Source organism: Mustela putorius, unplaced genomic scaffold (assembly GCF_011764305.1).
Source record: "Mustela putorius furo isolate JIRA1106 unplaced genomic scaffold, ASM1176430v1.1 tig00000738_pilon_pilon_pilon, whole genome shotgun sequence".
NCBI classification, from domain to species: domain Eukaryota; kingdom Metazoa; phylum Chordata; class Mammalia; order Carnivora; family Mustelidae; genus Mustela; species Mustela putorius.
In genome coordinates this window covers 5,667,428-5,685,436 of record NW_025421463.1, presented here as the reverse complement: position 1 = coordinate 5,685,436, position 18,009 = coordinate 5,667,428, and the positions used below count along the sequence as shown (strand labels likewise).

The following is an 18,009-nucleotide window of genomic DNA, read 5'->3' as shown; positions in this document are numbered from 1 at the left end:
GCAGAAGGAAAGCTGCCAAATTATTGTGGTATTTTTCTAGAGCTGAATGTGAGACGTGTTTATCCACATCTTCACATGAGGTGATTTTGAACAACAGAAAGCCCATTGTAAAATGTTGGGACATTTATCTTTCGGTCCCACACTCAGCATCCTGCGTCTGTGCGCTGGGCTTGTGGACAGAGGGCCTAGTTCCCTTGTTCGTCACTTGGGCTCACCTTCACCTCAAGTCTTCTTGGAGGGTGATGGGAATCTGGTTCCACAGCACTAGCTCAGGGAGATGAGCTCATCAGCAAAGAGACCTCTCCAGACCCTGAGCCCACCCCAGGTACTTTCTGGAAGGCCAGGCATCGAGCTCCTTCCAGGAGCTGGGGGTGGAGTGACTTTTCTAAGGACTCTCCCTAAAGCCAGTGGCCTTGGTGGCTAAGGTGCCAAGACCCCAGGCTTCCTGGACCAGAATGAGGGTGCAGGACCCAAGAGCCACTCTGATTGAGTAAAAGCTTGTCCCCTTTAGTTAACTCTTCATTTGTATAGTCCTTAAACAATAAGACGACACAGAACAGGAACCTCCCCCCACCCCCGCTGGAGACATTCAAGTTATCCAGCCTGGGGTCCCTCTTTCGAAGAGGAAGGAGCTCAAGGGTCCTTGAGCCTGGGTTTACTGGCTCCAAAAGCCTGTCTTTGCCCAGTGGCCAGGAATCAGAGCGGCTGGCTCAGTATTTCTTTCTGGCTTTTGCAACGGAGACATCAGCTCTCAGAGGGGGAGATTTACCCAGAGTCCCACAGCCAGTTTGGTAGGAAGCCTCCTGCCTGCGGGTCTAGAAGGCATCCTCCAGGAGCCTACCAGCCTGAGCCCGCTCCCTAGCCCCCTCTCCTCCTTCCCCAGCTGCACCCCCGAGGCCCTTCTCCCCGGATGCCTCCAGCCCTCTCCTGCCCATGCCCGCCGAGTTCTTTCACCCTGCTGTGTCTGCCAGCCAGAAAGGGCAGGAGAAGGGCCCTGGCACTGGGACCCTCCCCAAGATCGCCCTGCAGGGCTCCTGGGCATCCCTACGGTCGCCGAGTGTCAATTGCAGCCTCCTCCGGCAGGTATGGACACCTCCTCGTCTCCACGAGCTTTCCTGCTTGGGGGCGGGGGGGCATCTGAGTGGGGCCTTGATGTACAGGTGGAGAAGGAGGGGCAGGTCTGGGGGAAGAGAGGTCTGGCCTGCACGGCCACCAGTACTGCACTGGCTGGAGCTGCCTACTGGGCATGCAGAGGGCACGAAGCACAGAGCAGAAAGGTTATTCAGAGCCCGCAGCCCCAGAGCTCGGATAAGCAGGAGCTGCCCCAGCTCCCATGTATATGGTGGAAGCAGAGCTGGTCCAGTGCTAGCCCAGCTGCTGGTCCCAGCTAGGTGCCTGGCTGTGTGTGAGGCTCGGGGGCAACAGATACAAAATCCCTACCCCATGGCTTATGCTGTACTGTTCAGTGCATGTGTTGCAGGGGTGCGAGAGGAGAGGGTAAGCCAAAGTAAGTGCGTGAAAATCATCTATTTGAGAGTGATACCTGGCCGGGAGAAGATTGCCCCAGGAAGGGACTATGAGGGTGGGGCAGTTCTTGGCGCTGGGAAGGCAGTGAGGGGTGAGGTACATGGATGCCCGGGGAAGAGATTTCCAGGCAGCCTGGGGCCAGGGCTGAGGGGTCCTGGGGGGAGGGGGAGAGCGAGGGGAGGATGGTGAGAAGAAAGGTCCCAGAGGGCTGGGATGGGGTTCTTGGGCCACCACGTGAGTGTGTTTAAGTAAGGGGGGGGGCGGCGGTGCAGGGATCACAGCAGGAGGCCACTCCCAGTGACCACCGACAAAGGCCACCCCTAAGCTGGGATTGGGTGGTGATGTAGTGGAAGGGCCCTGGGGTCCTGGGTGCATTCTGAGGGGAGCTCCCGAGGCATCGGAGGGGCTGCTGTGCCTGTGTCTCTGGGAGGGACAGCCTGCCCCAGGGGCAGAATGGGGACCCCTGCTGCGGACCCTCAGCTGCCCCCCCCCCCTTGCCGACCCCTTCCCCCACCGCCCCCCAGGCCACAGGGAGCGACACTTCGTTGGAGGCCAGCCGCAGCAGCTCGGCGGGCAGCCTGCAGACCACGCTGGAGGACAGCCTGACCCTGAGCGACAGTCCCCGGCGCGCCCTGGGGCCCCCGGCCCGCACCCCGGGCCCCCGAGCCGGCCTGTCGCCCGCCGCCCGCCGCCGGCTCAGCCTGAGGGGCCGGGGCCTGTTCAGCCTGCGCGGGCTGCGGGCGCACCAGCGCAGCCACAGCAGCGGCGGCTCCACCAGCCCGGGCTGCACCCACCACGACTCCATGGACCCCTCGGACGAGGAGGGCGCGGGCGGGCGCGGCGGCGCGGGCGGCGGGGGCGCGGGCAGCGAGCACTCGGAGACGCTCAGCAGCCTGTCGCTCACGTCGCTGTTCGGGCCGCCGCCGCCGCCGCCGGGACTCCCGCCGGCCCGCAGGTTCAGCAGCACCAGCAGCCTGGCCGCCGGCCCCGGCCCCGGCCCCGGCCGCCCGCGCAACCCCGCCCGGCCCCGCGGCCTGGCCCGGAGCCCCTCCTGGGCGGCGGACCGCAGCAAGGACGCGGGCGGGGCCCCCTCGGCGCCCCCCGAGCCGCAGCCGGGCCCGGCGGAGCTGCAGCCGGCCGACGCGGCCAGCAAGCGGAAGAGATGAGGGCCGCAGGGGCCCAGCCGGGCGCCCCGTCCCACCGTCTTTTACCTCAGGAGCCAGGGGGCAGGCAGCAATACTTTGGCCACAACCTGGGCGTCGCGCAGGGGCCAGCCAGCCAGCGCCGGGCCACCGAGAGGGTGGCCTTGAGCAGGGTCTGGGCTCGCCGAGGCCCGGGGCCGTGGCCCTGGCTGTGGCCCTGGCTGTGGACCCCAGCCGTGGTCCTTCCCGTGCATATACATATACATATATATATGCATATATATAGAGAGAGACAGACATATATATTTATTTATTTTTTTTACTGAGAGCTTATGATTTCCAGAAAGTGCTACAGTTGGAGGTGGGGGGGTTGCGGGCTGGTGCCCAGATATAGGGCTTTTGCCGGATGCTTCGGACCCAGGCCAGACCTACCCCAGGGCGGATGGTCCAGCTGGGGCGTTAGCAGCCGAGCTCTTTGGTATCTCCCCCCGCCCGGGGCTGGGAGTAGCTTGGGAGAAGCTTTCAGGCCTCTGAAGTTACTGTGGCCGGGGAGACAGGCTCAGAAGAAGAGGTGAAATTCAGGGTGCGTTTTTTTTTTCCTTTAAAGAAGAAACGCCGCTAAGATCCTCCCCCCACGTATTGGGGTGTCTGTCTTGTTCCTGACTGTCTAGTTGTCGTGAACAGTCTTTTGTAGATGCCCCAGAGCACACTCTTAGTCAACCAGTTAGATGTCTTTATTTAGGAAAACCAGGGGTGAATAGTCGTACTTTCTTAGGGCAGGGGTGGGGGGTGGAGGGTAGCTCCAAGGCTGGGCAGGGTCTTCAGCCAGTGGGCAGGGCACTTCCAGGGGTGGGGGGGGTAGTCTGCCATGGCTTTGCCCCCCAGGGAGGCCAAGGGCAGGCATGGAGGCAGCAGGAGAGAGGAAGGGTAAAGGGTATTGAGCAGGGCATGCGGAAGCTTGGAAGTCAAGGGTACCAGCCTGGTCTGTGCCCGCTAGGCTCCACTGCGGGTACCCTGGGCTAATGCAGTCAGTGGTGGCCATTACACGCCACCTTTTATCTATCTGCCAGGTGGGCTCTGAGCCATGGTCATTCCTGGCGGTCATGCTGCCCCGGGCCCCTGGACAGGTCTGCCCCTCTCCAGTGGAGTTCAGGGGAAAGCAGATTCAACAGGATTCTAAGCCCAGATGGGGGCACCTGCCTCGTCCTGGGACCAGCCTCGCTCTCCCCCCGCCACCACTTTCCCAGGCTGCAGATCAGGTTTTACTCTAGCTGTGCTTCCCAAATGGGTTCACAGATGGGTATTTTTTTCGTTGAATAGTTACGCATTTATTTCAGTATTTATTAAGAAATAAACCGTACACCGAACCCATGATTCCACAGATATTGCTTAGGTCAAGGGGAAGTCTTCGGAAGTGAGTGGGTTTAAGGTCACTTTAAAGAAGCCGGTTGGGAAGGTGAAGGTCGAGGCCGTTGGTCTGCACACCCATGGGGTCCTGGGGTGGGAAAGGCTGCCAGGTCAGGAAATGCTACACTTCGAGCAATAACCCGGGTCCTTTGCCTTGGTGAGTTTCCCTCGGATGGCTTCAGTGGGGCCCTGTGAGGGGGCCCTTGTCCTCGTTCCCAAACCCTGACCTTAAAGAAACTTGCCTTCAGGCCGGGCTGGTGAGTGGTACTGAAGGGCTGACAGCTTGCACGGGCTCCGGGGACCTTCTGGGCGCTTGGGGCCTGGGCATGAGGCAGCGAGTGACTCAGCCTTTGTGGTCTGCAGAGCCCTTCAGAGCTGGTGTGGGGAGTGGGGAAAGGTGGGTAGGCCCACTTCCCGCATGAGGAAACTGAGTCCTGGAGTGGATGAAGTGGCCAGCTGGGGATACCTCAATGCCCTGGAATTCTGTAGGGAGCCAGCACCTGGGTGTTTGGGGTATGAAAAAGTGTGCCCTGTGGTCAGAAGGAGTGGGTTCAGAAGGCAAAACCTGCATGTGGGTCTCCGCTGGCCCCATGGAGTTGGGCCAGCATGGAGGTCAGACCTACATCAGCCCTTCAGCCTCCGGAGTTTGGCTCTCCTCCCCTGGAAGTGTGGAGGGTGGACTGCTGTGCAGACAGCGAGGAGATGCCCGAGCGCTGAACCCCCTCCCAGGATGGCAGCCTCCAGTGGGAGGACTGCCTGAGCCCTCCCTCTCAGGGAGCAGCCGGACCTGGGGTCCTGTCCTCTTCGGCTCCTGGCAGCTCCTCAGCAGGGTTGGGGGAGGCTGGGCCCAAATCCTAAGCTTCCTGCTCCCGCGAGCCTTGTGCAGCATACCTTGCCCTGCTGTTTTGGGACGGGGGGAGCTCCTCCGGGGAAGAAGAGGCCCCGGGTAGCTCGGCCTCACCCTCCCTCCCAGCCAGGCACTGGGCCCAAGCCATCGTGGCTGGAGGGGCGGAGGGCACACGCACATTAGGTGTGCAAGTCAGCACGTTCCCGGAGGGACGTGTGTGCTGGAACCAGAAGAGGGACACGGGACCTAGAAAGTCTGAGTAGAGGACCGATTGGGGTTCAAGGGTTTGGTCTGTGACACTCTCAACAGCGTCCATTTTCCGGGCCTGGGTGTTGTCTTTCTTCATCTGAGGGGCAGCCTCTAGCAGTGTGCACGGCTGTGGCTAGGCACAGTCCAGAGAAGTGACGTTCCCGGCGTCACCAGGTGATGGGTGCCTGGGCAGGGAATATGCCCTGGTGTGCGCGACATGAAGCCATCCTTTTACTCTCAGCCTTGTGGTCACAGAATGAGCAGACACGTGGTGAGGATGGTCTAAGCAAAGGGACTGGCCCTAGCGAAGCTGGGCCGGACAGAGTGGGGTGAGCCTAGAAGTGGGATCGGCTGAAGGTAGAGAGAAGCTTGCTCTGGGGTGGGAGGGGCTGTGGTTGTGGGAGAAGAGGCTTATTCCCCAGGGTTGGGAGGGGCGTTCCAGGTACTGTTCCCAGGCACTGGGCTTTGTTTCTGGGAGCTACAGGAGTTAGGGGGTCCGGGAAGCCGTGATCGGCTGGCTAGGACAAGCCAGAATGAATGGGGGTTGGCTGAATGGCTCCTCTGCCCTCCTGACCCTGTGACCTCTTCATCACAAAAGCACAAAAGTACCCTAAATCCCACAGATCTGGCCCCAGGGAGAGAGGGGAACTTGGTGTTGGATACCCCAAGCTATCTGCTTGCAGGGCTGTGCCGAGTGGTGGCTAGCAGGCATCTGCACAGATGGACGCGAGACCCGATAGGGCCGTGGCCCACCCTGGCCAAACGCTCTTCCTGTCCCCTGCCCAACCGTCTTTGCCCCTGGTAGCTCCCCAAAGGATGAAGCGTGCACAGTACCAGCCCACTGGCCTGTCTCCCCCCAGACCCTTCCCTTCCAGCCTTCTGTTTTCTAGGGCCAACTCTGGCCCTCTTTGCTGCGCTGTGTAAGGGCTTGGGGTCTTAGAAGCCGCTCTTTAGCCCAGATACACATACTCTTTTTGTCTTTGTGCAATAATCAGTGTTCCTGGTGGAGCCTGGCTTGGCTAGGGCCTGGGGAGGAGGCAGAGGCTGCCACCTCCAAGAAGCCCTCAGCCCGGGCCCGCCACCGTGACTATCACACTCTGAGTGGCTGTACAGTTTCTACGGTGTGAATGAACTTCCCTCCTAGTTGCTGACGGCACTGGTCCCTGCTGGCCCAGATGGCCCAGGCATAGAGAAACCAAGTGGCAGCTGCCACCATGTTGTTTTGAATAAAAACACAGAAGCCTATTTCAGAAACTTTCCGTGTGCCTGTGCTCTTCTTTCTTTCGTGGGGTGGGTGCTGAGCTGGGGGTTTCCTGGGGTGGGGTGGTGAGAGGTTCTCCATCAGGCTCCAGCTGCCGGGCTTAGGGTGTCTAGGACCTAGAAAGGGTCCTCTCATGGCTGGGGTCTGCTGCGCTGGGGAGGAGACGGAGCCTAGCTCTGAGCGTAGCCTAGCATGAGCTCTGGTCCTGTGGCTAAGATGCTGGGCTTGTGTGGGAGGGTCACACGGGAGTAATTCATAGTTGACTCACTCTTGGCACTGTTAATGAAATTCATATTCTAGGTATTATTAGGATTCTCTTGGCTGAAAAGACAAAAGCCCAACTTGAATGAGCTTAACAATAAAAGAAAAAAGCCAGAGAGAGTGAGATAAGGAAAAGAGAGAAGAAAGAAAAAAAGAAAAAGAAGAAAACAACTTAGTGGTTTGAGAGAAGTTGGCTTCAGGTATAGTCAGATCAAGCGCTCCAACTATGTCACTAGGACACAGTCTCTCTTCGCCTCTTGGATCTGCTTCCCTTTACATTTACTGCTCTCCTCTTCTAGTGGCCACCGGCAGCCCAGGCTTAGGGCCTGTCTATCCATCCCTCGATGGATGAAAGCTTCCCTCCCTGACAGTCCAGCCAAGTCCATGGGCTCTCATCGGTTTGCCTGGGTATGTGCCACGGAGTTGGCCAGGCCTGAGCCCTGGGATCCAGGGATGGGGGTGACACACCTGCCTAAGAGCAGGAAAGGGACAAAGTGCCCGAGGAAGGTTGCTGTGCACTTGCTGGGAGGAGGGAATACACTGGGGCTGGAGTTTTGTCCCTGGAAAGGGCTGTTGTCATTGCTGCCCTCCTAGGTGAGGCAAGAGGCCCAGAGAGGTCTGGATAGTGGGCATCAAAGGGCTGTGAGAGTAGAACATCTGAGCTGGTGGCCAGAGGGCCTACCCGTCCCCACCACCTCGTCTGGGCCTCTTGACCCCCATTCCCCCTTATGTGTCCTTTCTCTCCTTGGTGGCATGGCTGGGCAGGGACACAGGGACCTCGGGTTGGGGTATACCTCCAGTGCCACACCTCCATCTCTGGGGCAACACCCACTCTGGAGAATGGGGGGAGCTAAGGCTACCCTTTGACCTCTCGCCCCTGCTGTTGCTCTTGGAGCTAATTGAGAAATCACCGTCCAGGTTCCAGAGGGACCCAGATGCTCCGCTCCAGGTGACTGCCAGCCTGCTCAGAGCCTTGGGCTTTCCTGCCCCGGGCGTCTCAGGGGGAGGCCGAAGAGGCCTTTCTAGTGGGATAAGGGGGCGTCTGCCTCCCTGGAGACAAAGCGGCGGGACGCCGGGAGGGAGGCGGAGCGGGAACTCCTGAGTGTGGGATCACCTGTTGGGATGCCTGGGTCTGCGACAGCAGGCCTGGCCCGAGCTGCTGGGCTGCCTGCCCTTACCCAGACAGGGATCGTACCCCCATTTTCCCAGGAGGAAGCTGGACAGGGCAGGCCCTCTACAGAGCAGGCCAGGGCCCGAGTCCGAGTGTGGCCCAGGCCTGTCTGAACGACACGGCCCGGGGCAGCCTGCGGCCCACCCCGCACCTCATTCCTCAGCTGTGAGGCCTGGTTTCACTACCCAGCTGGCGATCTCGGGCCTAGAGGTCCCCGGGGAGCCCTGGCTCCTGGGGGAGCCCCCTGGTTCCAGACCCTCCTCTCCCAGACCCTTGAGACAGAGCTGCTGGCCTCCCCCGCCTGGTGCCTCAGACTCCACGTATCCCAAACGCCACCTGGCAGCCAGACCTGTCCTCGGCTGCCCTTCCCTGGGTCTTCGCCTCCCTCTGAGGGCCCCCTGTGTGCCGCCCAGCCCGCAGCTCTTCCCCAGCCCACGCCTCTCTCTCTGCCTGTCACCGCGCCCGGCTGCGAGCCACGGGGAGGGCCCAGGTCCGGGTCAGGAGAGGCAGGTGTGCGGGGTCCCGCTCAGCTGACGGACCAGAGGCCTCAGGCTCCCCCCTGCTTTGTCCCCTCCACCAGTCCCTGTGAGGACAACGAAGTGACTAGTGGCAGCTTGCGGGTCCTGAGCCAGCCGGGGGCTGGGACCACAGAGGAGATTCCGGTGTGGCCCTGCCTGCGGTTCCATCCACATGGGCCCCACTCACGGGGCCCGGGCCCCGCTGCTGGTGGGACCAGTACTGGGGGACACAGGTGGTCACCCTTTGGCTGAGTGGGCACCCATTTACTTTCTCTCTCCCAGCTCTGCCTAAACTCTGCCATAGCCCTTTAACACCTGAGCCTGTACCCGGGGTTCTGTAGGACCAGGCCACCGGCTCTCCTCCCCCGTTCCCTTTCTCCCCTGGCCCTGGCTAACTCTTAATATCCCTTCGGGCCTCATCTCAAATGTCACTTCTTCCAGGAAGCCTCCCCTGCGGCTCCATGGCTTTCTCTGCCTCCTGACTGAGTCCCAGCCGCTCGGCAGCCCCCACAGCCCCTCCTCCCAGCCCAGAACTTGGTGCCAGGCCGAGACTCAGCAAATGTCAGCTGCGTGCTTGTGTTTTGAGAGCAGAAGAGACTTTGAAAACCATCTAAACCCGTCCCTCATTTCTCTACCTGAGGCAACTGAGGTGCAGAGAGACAGAATGGTGTGCTCTGGGTCACACGGGGAGGCGGTGCAGGGGTGACCGTCACCTATAGGGCCCCCGGGGGGCAGAGCGCTGCTTTGCTTTCCTCTCCCTTACCCATTAATAATGGGATTAAAAGCAAGTTGCTGCCAAGGAGAGAGAACAACCTAAAAAAACAACGACCCAAGAACTCTTGAAGGGAAGGACAAACTTCAGCCATCAGCACTTTTTACTTTGACCTGAATTCATGAATTTTAACCAAATAAGCACCGGCATGTTAGGCAGTAATGCACGTACCATTATGCAAAGCAACTATTATGGCTGTAATGAGAATCAGATTCTGACTCGGTGGTGGCCTTCCAGGAGGGAGGCCTCCTCCAGTTGCCTGCGCTGTGACCTCGGATTGCCGTTGCCATGGGAACGCGGCTGCCTCGGGACTGCATGGACGGGAGGCTGGTCCTGTGGGGAAGGGCGCAGCCGACAAGGCTGTTTCCTGGACAGAGGCAGCCCGAGGCGCAGAGGACGGTGGACAAGCCCCCAACTGGAGGCGGCAGGGTGGGCAGACTCGGCAAAGCCACAGTGCCCGCAGGCCCCCACATCCTCCGCTTCCCCTCCTCGACTGCCCCTCCAGGAGACATCCCTTCCAGAAGGCCTTGGTTGAACGTCTACGTGCAAGGCTACGTGGGAGGCCTGTGTCAGGTGCTGGGATGTAGTGACAGGTCCCGGCCCCCCGTGAGCCGGCATCTCAGCATGGGGGGACGTTTAATAAAGAGCGAACAGACACAGGAGCGATTTCGCAGCCTGGGAGGGACTGGGGGAGGGGCAGGGTCCTTCTTCTCGGGAGGTCAGGGGTAGCCAAGGCCTGAAGGAGGAGACGGACACAGCCGTGCGGAGGCGTCAGCGAACCTTCAGACGGTAGAGAGGACAGAGAACGTAGGACTCACCGTTAAATTTGAATTTCACAGTTAAATTTTATTTTATTTTATTTTATCACTTTAAGAAAGATTTTTACTTATTTATTTGACAGACAGAGATCACAAGTAGGCAGAGAAGCAGGCAGAGAGAAAAAGGAGGAAGCAGGCTCCTTGCTGAGCAGAGAGCCCGATTCAGGGCTCTATCCCAGGACCCTGAGACCATGACCTGAGCCGAAGGCAGAGGATTAACCCACTGAGCCACCCAGGTGCCCCTTCACAGTTAAATTTTAAACGGCAAATAATTTTTTAATGGAAGTGTGCGGTACTGGGGACACATGGACACCGAAAAGTAATCTGTTGTTTATCTGAAATTTGAATTTTTGTTGGCTGAATCTGGCAAGCCCATCCGAGAGGGGAAGGGACCTGCCAGGGCTGCGGGTGCTAGAGGTGAGCTGCACCCCACCCACACGTCCGCCCTCATTGCCCTGGGAGGCTGCTCATGGTCTCTCTGCCAGTTTTCACCTTAGGTCCCCTTTGACTCTGTGCCTGGAAACGCCCTCTGACCCTGTCCCTGCCTGCCCGACCCAGGCGAGGCTCCCTCGTGGATGCTCTGAGCCTCCTCGCGCCCCCAACCATCAGTGCGGCTTCCTCTCCGTCCCCCTGAGTCCCGCCTCCTTCACCGGGCTCTGTGGTCCTCAGCCTGCAAGCCCCACCTTTGCCGCTTCGGGAAACATCCTGCCCCTCCAGGCTGTCCGCACGCTCTGCTGACTCTTGCTCAGCTCCTCACTGTGTTTTTGAATGAGCCCTGTATATTTTTGTATTGGGGTAAAATACACCTCAAACTTACCATCGTAACCATTTTTGAGTTCACACTCCAGAGGCATTCGTGCTCACACCCCTGTGCAACAGGCACCAGCATCCATCTCCAAAATTGTTCATTTCTCCCAGCAACTCCCCATCCCGTCCCCCACCCCATCCCGCTTTCTGTCTCCTTGACCTTGACTCCTGGAAGTGAAATCACCTGGGGTTCGTCCTTTTGCCACTGGCTTACTTCACTGAGCATCAGGTCCTCAAGGTTCACGCGCGTCGGACCGCGGACTGCACGTCGGTTTCCTTCCGTCTTTCGGCTGCATGATCACTGGCCGGCGGCCGGGCCAGGTTCTGGTTCTTTGTTGAGGGAAACACCTGGGGAGTTTCCACCTTCAGCTGCGAGGAGTCAGGCTGTCACAGCTGTGGGCTTGAGTCCAGTGGGTAGGGTTTTGTGTGCGCGGCCGTGAGTTGGATCGCTGTGCCACATGGTCAGTCCCTGTCCAGTACCTGTCCAGTCCCTGGTGGAGCTGCCCTGCTCTTTCTGCAGCTGCCGCACCATCTTCGAGCCCGTGCAGCCCCTCCCTTGGATGTGATTGTGGGCAAATACTAGGCAAGCTCGTGGGGAGCTCATCGATGGGATTTTTGGCCTCCTCCTCTTTCCATTCCCCTCCCTGGGTTTTTGACACTCTTGTGCCTCAGGGGCGGTGTGTGGCTTTCCCTGATGGTGCTCAACACCTCCTGGCTTTTATTTCCAAAAGCCCAAAGCGGAGCTTGCTGAGTTTCCGGGGAGGGAGGAAGGGTGAGGCATGCCCAGCCCCTCCAGCAGATGAGCCCAGAGCTCCATGCGGGTAGGGGACTGGGTTGTGGTCTGACCCCGCGGGGAGCATCCTCCTGGCCGAGAACCAGCAGTCTAGAAGGATTGAGTCATGGAGTTCCACAGGCTCAAGGGGCCAGTGATCCGCCCAAGGCAAACCCTGGGTGGTGGGAACAGCCCCAGGAGTGACGGCCTTGATTCTGGGAGAATAGAGAAGTGGTTCTTTATGTTCTGAGCTCCCGGGCTGAGACGCCTCCGTCCACACCTGTTGCGCGCACACGGCCATCCTGAGGTGATCAGGTCTCCTTTCCCTCTGCACAGCTGCCGGGGGACCCAAGCCAGCTCCTGCTGCCTGGGGCAGGGCAGGGGGCCAGCTGGCGGCTTCTGGGGTCTCCTTATCTTCGGCCAAGGTGTAACCCCTGGAGGATGTGGCAGCAGGAGTCCGGTGCTGGAGGGGGGGTCCCCCCAGGTGCGGCTGATGACGTTCTCTGTTGGCTCCGTTTCAGTCTCTTCCTTCCCTTGTCCTTCGGGCTCTCTTATGCTCACTCCTCCCTTCCTGTCTGGGTGTCTCTGTCCATCTGTCTCTCCGTCTGGTCCTCTGGTCCCCTCTGCTGCCTTCTGTGGCCATTTCCCTCCTATTTACAATAACAGAAAGCACAGCTCGGACCGAACCCCCAGTCCAGGCTCTCCGAGCTCGCAGTCCCCGGGAGCGAGGCCGGGGGCAGGTCACAGACTGGATCTGGTTCTGTGCTCTGTTCTCACATGGTGATTTGTGTCCTGCCTCCTGTGTCTCTTGTGAAGGTACAGGCAGTCAGGACAAGAGTCATCAGCCCGTCAGCCCACTGCCATCAGGCCACTGAGTGAACAGGGCCCAGAAGAGTCACCCTCTTGGGGCCAGTGAGGGGACAGCCCGCTGTGCTGGTGCTGACAATGACAAGCAGTCTCCTGGATGAACAGAGCCACCAGGACTTTCCAGCTAATAGCAGGAGGAGGTGAGCGCCTCACCCCTGCCCCAGGGCACCCCACTGGGGTGTTCCCCATAAGCACTTCTTCCTGAGGAAGGCAGAGGCAAAGGTCAGCACATCAAGGCTCTGGTCAGCTTTGGGCGAGGGAGGAGCAACTTCCTGCACGGCCGGTGAGGGACACAGACCCAGGTCGGGCACTGTGGTCTTTTCCCAGAGCTGGATGTACGTTTAGAGAGAGCTGCCACCAGGGCTAATCTGGCTGGTGATGGGCAGGCCACGGTGTCCCACCTGAGAGTGCTGTAGGCAGCTTCTCGGCCAGTTCACAGCTACCGTGTCTCCTGGTCCCCAGGCCCCAGTGTCGTGCCCTCCCGTTGCGTGTGGGCTGGACCTGGTGACTTCTTCCCAACCAATAGCAAATGCAACGGGGGTCACTTCTTCCACCAAATGAGGGTCACTTCTCCCACCTGAGCTAGTTCAGCTCCGGGGATGTCATTCTGAGAATAGGCCACAAAATAGGCTTCTGGCTTTCACTAGACCGGTCCTCTATTGTCCGATGTCACTTTCTCTAATGAGAGCTGGCTGCCGTGTTGTGAGCAGCCTTATGGAGAGGCGACCAGACAAAGAATTGAAAGGTGCCTTCCTCCGGCCAACAGCCTGGGGGGAGAAGGCCCCCAACAAGCCTCCGTAAACTGAGCTTGCCAACAGCCACTAGAATGAGCTTGGAAGCGGGTCTCCCCCATCGAACCCGGAAGCGACCCTGTGGCCCCAGCCACGAGCCGGGTACAGCTGTAGGAACCCAAAGAGGACCAAGTCAAGCCTTCAGAAACAGTGAAATCAGAAATGTGTTGTTTTAAGCAGCTGAACTTTGCAGTGATTTGTCTTGTAGCCGTTGGTAACAGATCTAGGTACACACTGTACTGTGTTACGGGGTCACGTCTTCAAGTATGTGAAATGCTACCGCAGACAAATTAATGTGGGAAAAAATCAGAACAGTGGTGGCCTCCTGGGAGTAGAGGTGCGACTGATTGACAAGGGTCATGAGGAATCTTTCCGGGATGATGGTAACATCTTCTGTTCTGAGGGGGCTTCTGCGACACGGGTATATGCCTTTGTCAAAAATCAAATGACTTTCAAGATTTGTGCATTTTATTGTCTGTAAATTTCACATCCAAAACAGCAAATTCTAAAGGATTTGGGGGAAACTAGACTGATGTCTTCAGTTTGTTTTGAAGGGCATCAAAAAAAATAAGATGGCACAATGGGTAGATATTGATAAAGCAAGTTCACTAAAAATCCTTCCGACATTGCTGCGTGTGTGAAATTTTCATCGTAAAATGTTGGGAGAAAATAATTTATTTAACAAATACAGAGTGCTTCGTGGGAGAAAATTCAAATAGTAGCATTGTGGCTGGATAGGAATTGTAATCAAGGTCGGTTTTGTGCGAGACACCCAGTGGGGCTCTTTCATGGGCCTGACATCATTCTTACAGCTGGTGCACAGGAAAGCAATGATGCGTCTGAACTTACAGATGGGGAAACTGAGGCACTCCATCAGGGTCATGCAGTAAGCCAAGTGGCAGAGCTGGGATTTCCCCGGGTCTGAGTCCTCAGAAAGGTTGAGTTGTGTCAGCCTGGGGGTGTCCTTTCTCTCTGCGCCTCAGTTTCCCAGTCTCTGATACAGAGATACAAATGGCCGGGAGGCACTGTTTGGCTCCACCTGCCCTCCCTGAGAGGCTCAGACACCTGCCCAGAACTCCTGGGTGCCTCGCTCCCATGCAGTGGGGTCCCGCACGTGGAGGTGAAGTTGCCTCACCACCCACTGGGGTCCACAGGGCCTCACCTCCGTCTTCCCTTTCGCAAGGACGAGGCTGCTCAGGCCATTCGCAGCCCCGACTCCAGAGGAAACCCTTGGGGCGCCTCCTCCTGAAAGTATCAGGGAGGCCCTGGCAACACTTCCCGGCATGCACCAGTCCCCACAAATATGCATTTTCAGCCCATGTTTCCTCCAGTTCAGAGAAGCAGGAGAGGATAATAGCAGGACCCATGACTCTGATGTTTCCCTCCACCCCACCACGCCCCCAGAATAACATTTATTGTTATGCACTTCCCGTGAACCTGGGGCTTCTCGGCCCTTGACCCTCACGTCTGTCTGGAGAAGTGGGTGTCACTGTTCCCTCTTCTGTGGTCAAGGCAGTGGAAACGCAGAGAAGCAGAGCGACCTGCCCAGAGCCTACCGCCAGGACTCCAGCCCTGATGAGCCAGTGCGGAGGGCTGAGTTCCTTCTGGCTGGCTCTGCGGATCGTAAGTAGACTACGGGGGAAAATAAACTATCCTTCCCAGGTGTCTGTGGCCTTCTGAGTATTCTTAACAGTCAGTTCGTGGGCTAACCTGTGTTCACAGCTTTCCCACTGCTCTTTAATCCTGAAAACCCAGAGGCTCTACTCCAAACCTGGGTAACCAGAGGAGGAGGAGGGGGAGGAAAAGTTTCCTTCTGGAATGTAGGGTGGTGACCAGAGTAGGTCCCCATGAGGTCAGAGGCTGGTCCAGGCTGTAGGGAACTGGGAAATGGCAAGGACTCTGGGCGCTGATGGGCTGATGGGATCTCCACACCCTGTGCCCCAGGGCTCCATCGGTGGCCATGGATGGAGCTGGGTCCGTGATTCCCTCCCTCAGCTCAGGCTCCCTCCCCGCTCCGGGATTTACATCCTGCAGAGGTCGTGGGTCGAGGAGAGGAGAGGCGGGGAGGAGAAGATGATGGGTTTTGAAGTGGCCCTTTGTTTCCCCAGAACCTGGCCTCCCAGGTGGGTAGCCTTGGAGTGAATGTGAAGTGGGGACAACCACCCAGTGTCCTGAGGTCATGCACCACCTCTCCGCCCCTCTCAGTGGGGCTCTTCCTGGAGGGAGGTCGGGTGGGCTGCCTCTGCCTTCCATTACCTTTTATTCCTGCCGTTCCCAGGGTTGCAGGGGCTGCTCGGATGTTTAATTTGGGGTTGGTGGGAGTCAAGCTGGAGGGCGGGGTGCGACATTCCAGAACAATTCTCAGCCTCTTTCTTCAGCTCCACCCTCCCTTGCCCCCAACGCTGCCTGGCGGTCCTGTCCACTCCGCAGGCTCACTGGGGACTGTCCCAGCTCCCCGCTGTCCTCCCCACCTGAGCAGGGTCTCCCTCCCTTCCTTTCTGTCCTCAAGGGTGCAAACTCCCGGACCCAGCCCGCACATCACCTGCCCTAAACCTGTCCGTGGGACCAGACACACCCCCGGTCTGGCTCCCACGGCTTTCCTCCTGTTCCTCTTCTTTGGGATGCTCCGAGTTGCCATCTTATAGGTGAGTGACAATGAGCTGAAGGCCAGGGACAGCCCCTGCAATTCTTGAGACCGTGGTCTGGTCGAGGAGGACGGGCAGCAAGTGAGAGAGGACAGTGTGCCTGCCAGCTCCCAGCAGGGACCCTTCCTTGTCCCTGTGGGTTGTACCTCACAGAGGGTAGGGGTCCCGATGCCTGTCCTTTGGCCCGCCATGTCACTGTAGACTCTGACCTGGGAATGTCACCTGCTGCCAGTCAAAGACTCCAGAAGCTGCTGTGCAAGGTGCCGTGTGTGGAGGTGAGGTTTTCCAGCATAGGGCAGGCCTCGATGCACTGCCAGCTGGGGTCTCCCTGACAGGTGGGCTGGGCTGCCCCGAGAGGCCTCCCTTGTTCTTTGCCCCCAGTTTGCTCGTCGGTATCACTGGTCCAGCTGGACAGGCTCTAGAAGCTCAGCCTGAATGGGCTGCTGCCTGAGTGGCCACAGCCCCTGACCTCAGCCCCACTGTACCTGTCATCCCCTTGTCCTGGGATCCCCTGTGTCTGCCTCTGTGTCCTCAATACCTAGGGCTTCCTTGAAAGCCGGGCCACATCTAAGCGGTCTGGGGGCTCGGGGGCCAGACCCAGGGCCAGACCCCACGTGCTGACAAGACAGGGAAGGGAAGAAGGACCAGGCCATTATCCCCCCGACGATGCCGGTGAGCCCCCCTGCCTCTGTGACAGGCAGTCCTGCCTCCTGGGAGCCGGGCCAGATTAAACCCTCAAGTCCCTAAGCTCTGAGAAGATTATGTGTATAATGGCGAACTACGGAACAGTTGTTAAGTGGGACTTGAATTCTGAGAACGTGGTGGACTGGGGTGTTAGTGATTCCTGCTGACAGCTACGGTGCCTAAAGCCCCCAGTCCCGCTCATGTATTGTCTGCAATGGTGGACGGTCCCTTCCGCAGAGACTCGGGATGCAGACGCATCCATTGTGGGGCTCTGCTGTCCTCACCCTGAGCATCGTGTGGGCGGTTTTCCGGGGCTTGCCCTGAAATGGTCACACTGGCCAGAACACAGTCATGTGACCAAGCGTAGCTGCAAGGTGGGGACCGGGGATAGGGTCTAGCTGTGAGCCCCAAAGGAAGAAGAAAGGGTCTGGTGAAGAGCTCTGCTCCAGTCAGACCTACTGGGGGCAAGGGGATGGGGAGACAGGACACTCTCTGGCTGGAAAACACTGAAAATGCAAGAATAGGTAACACAAACCTTATTCAATGCGCAGCTAAGTTTGGAAGGAAGGAAGGAAGGGAAGTTCCTGAGAACCAGAAAGGACTGGGGAGCCGACCCCAGAATAGGAAGCAAATGCTGACCTCTGGGGACACCCCCCGACGCATTTGCCCTGAACAGTAGCCTAGAACCTTGGATTTTTACTGCAACGTAGGGAACCGAAGACCTTATTTGGTCTTGAGTTCATAAATGACTGATAGTAGGAAGTGAGCCCCTCCCCTCCAACTGAAGCTTAAAGTGATTTGCACAATGTAAGGGACACCTCTAAAAACCAAACTATCAGCAAAGAAAGACAAGGACACTCATTTGTCCTGTTCTGCAGTAAATAAAGATACATTCCTTCCTAAGAGTGTGTCAACGCAGGTTGACCTTCCCTGGGGACAGGGGTTTCAAACTCATCCACTGAGTGGTCCAGAAAACCCCAAGCCAATGAATGACTCTAAAGTGATGTTGGGTTGGCAGATTCCCCTGCACACGGCTGGGCCACCCTCTCCTCTTCTGGGTCCCCCGGGGTCCCCGAAGTGCAGCATCAGTCTTGCCGTCTCCAATTACGAAAACCCAGAGGCCAACCATCCGCGATGACTCATGGTCAGCGCACACCACACCTGCAAAACTAGATCAAAGACTAGATCATCGGAATGATCCGAACTAGAATAAAAATCAGTGGGTTAAAAATGTTTAAAGAAAGAAGGATTGAGACCACAGACAAGGGGGGATCAAAAGGATGTAAACGTTATCAGAGAGAGATGAGAAAGAGCCAAGTCGAAGTTCTAGAAAGAAAAATGGAAAAATGGAATAACTGAGACATAAAACCCACTGGATGGCTAGGTTGAATGGCAGCAAATAGACTCCGCTCAGGAGGGAATGAGGGACAAGATGGGGCGGAAGCGGTGACCAGAATGCGTAAAGCAGAA

The 18,009-nt window shown here is 58.1% G+C and overlaps 1 protein-coding gene across 2 annotated transcripts in view; it reads left to right on the top strand.

Annotated features, from left to right (window-relative positions):
- CACNA1I (calcium voltage-gated channel subunit alpha1 I) overlaps positions 1–6,420 on the top strand; it is a 114,461-nt gene extending 108,041 nt beyond the window's left edge. For both annotated transcript variants that reach the window (XM_045083831.1, XM_045083830.1), the window contains exons 36-37: positions 884–1,083; positions 2,052–6,420. In XM_045083831.1, coding sequence (XP_044939766.1) covers positions 884–1,083; positions 2,052–2,693 — 842 coding nt within the window. In that variant the 3' untranslated portion in view covers positions 2,694–6,420. The remainder of the gene's footprint in view (positions 1–883; positions 1,084–2,051) is intronic.
- The last annotated feature ends 11,589 nt before the right edge of the window (positions 6,421–18,009 follow it).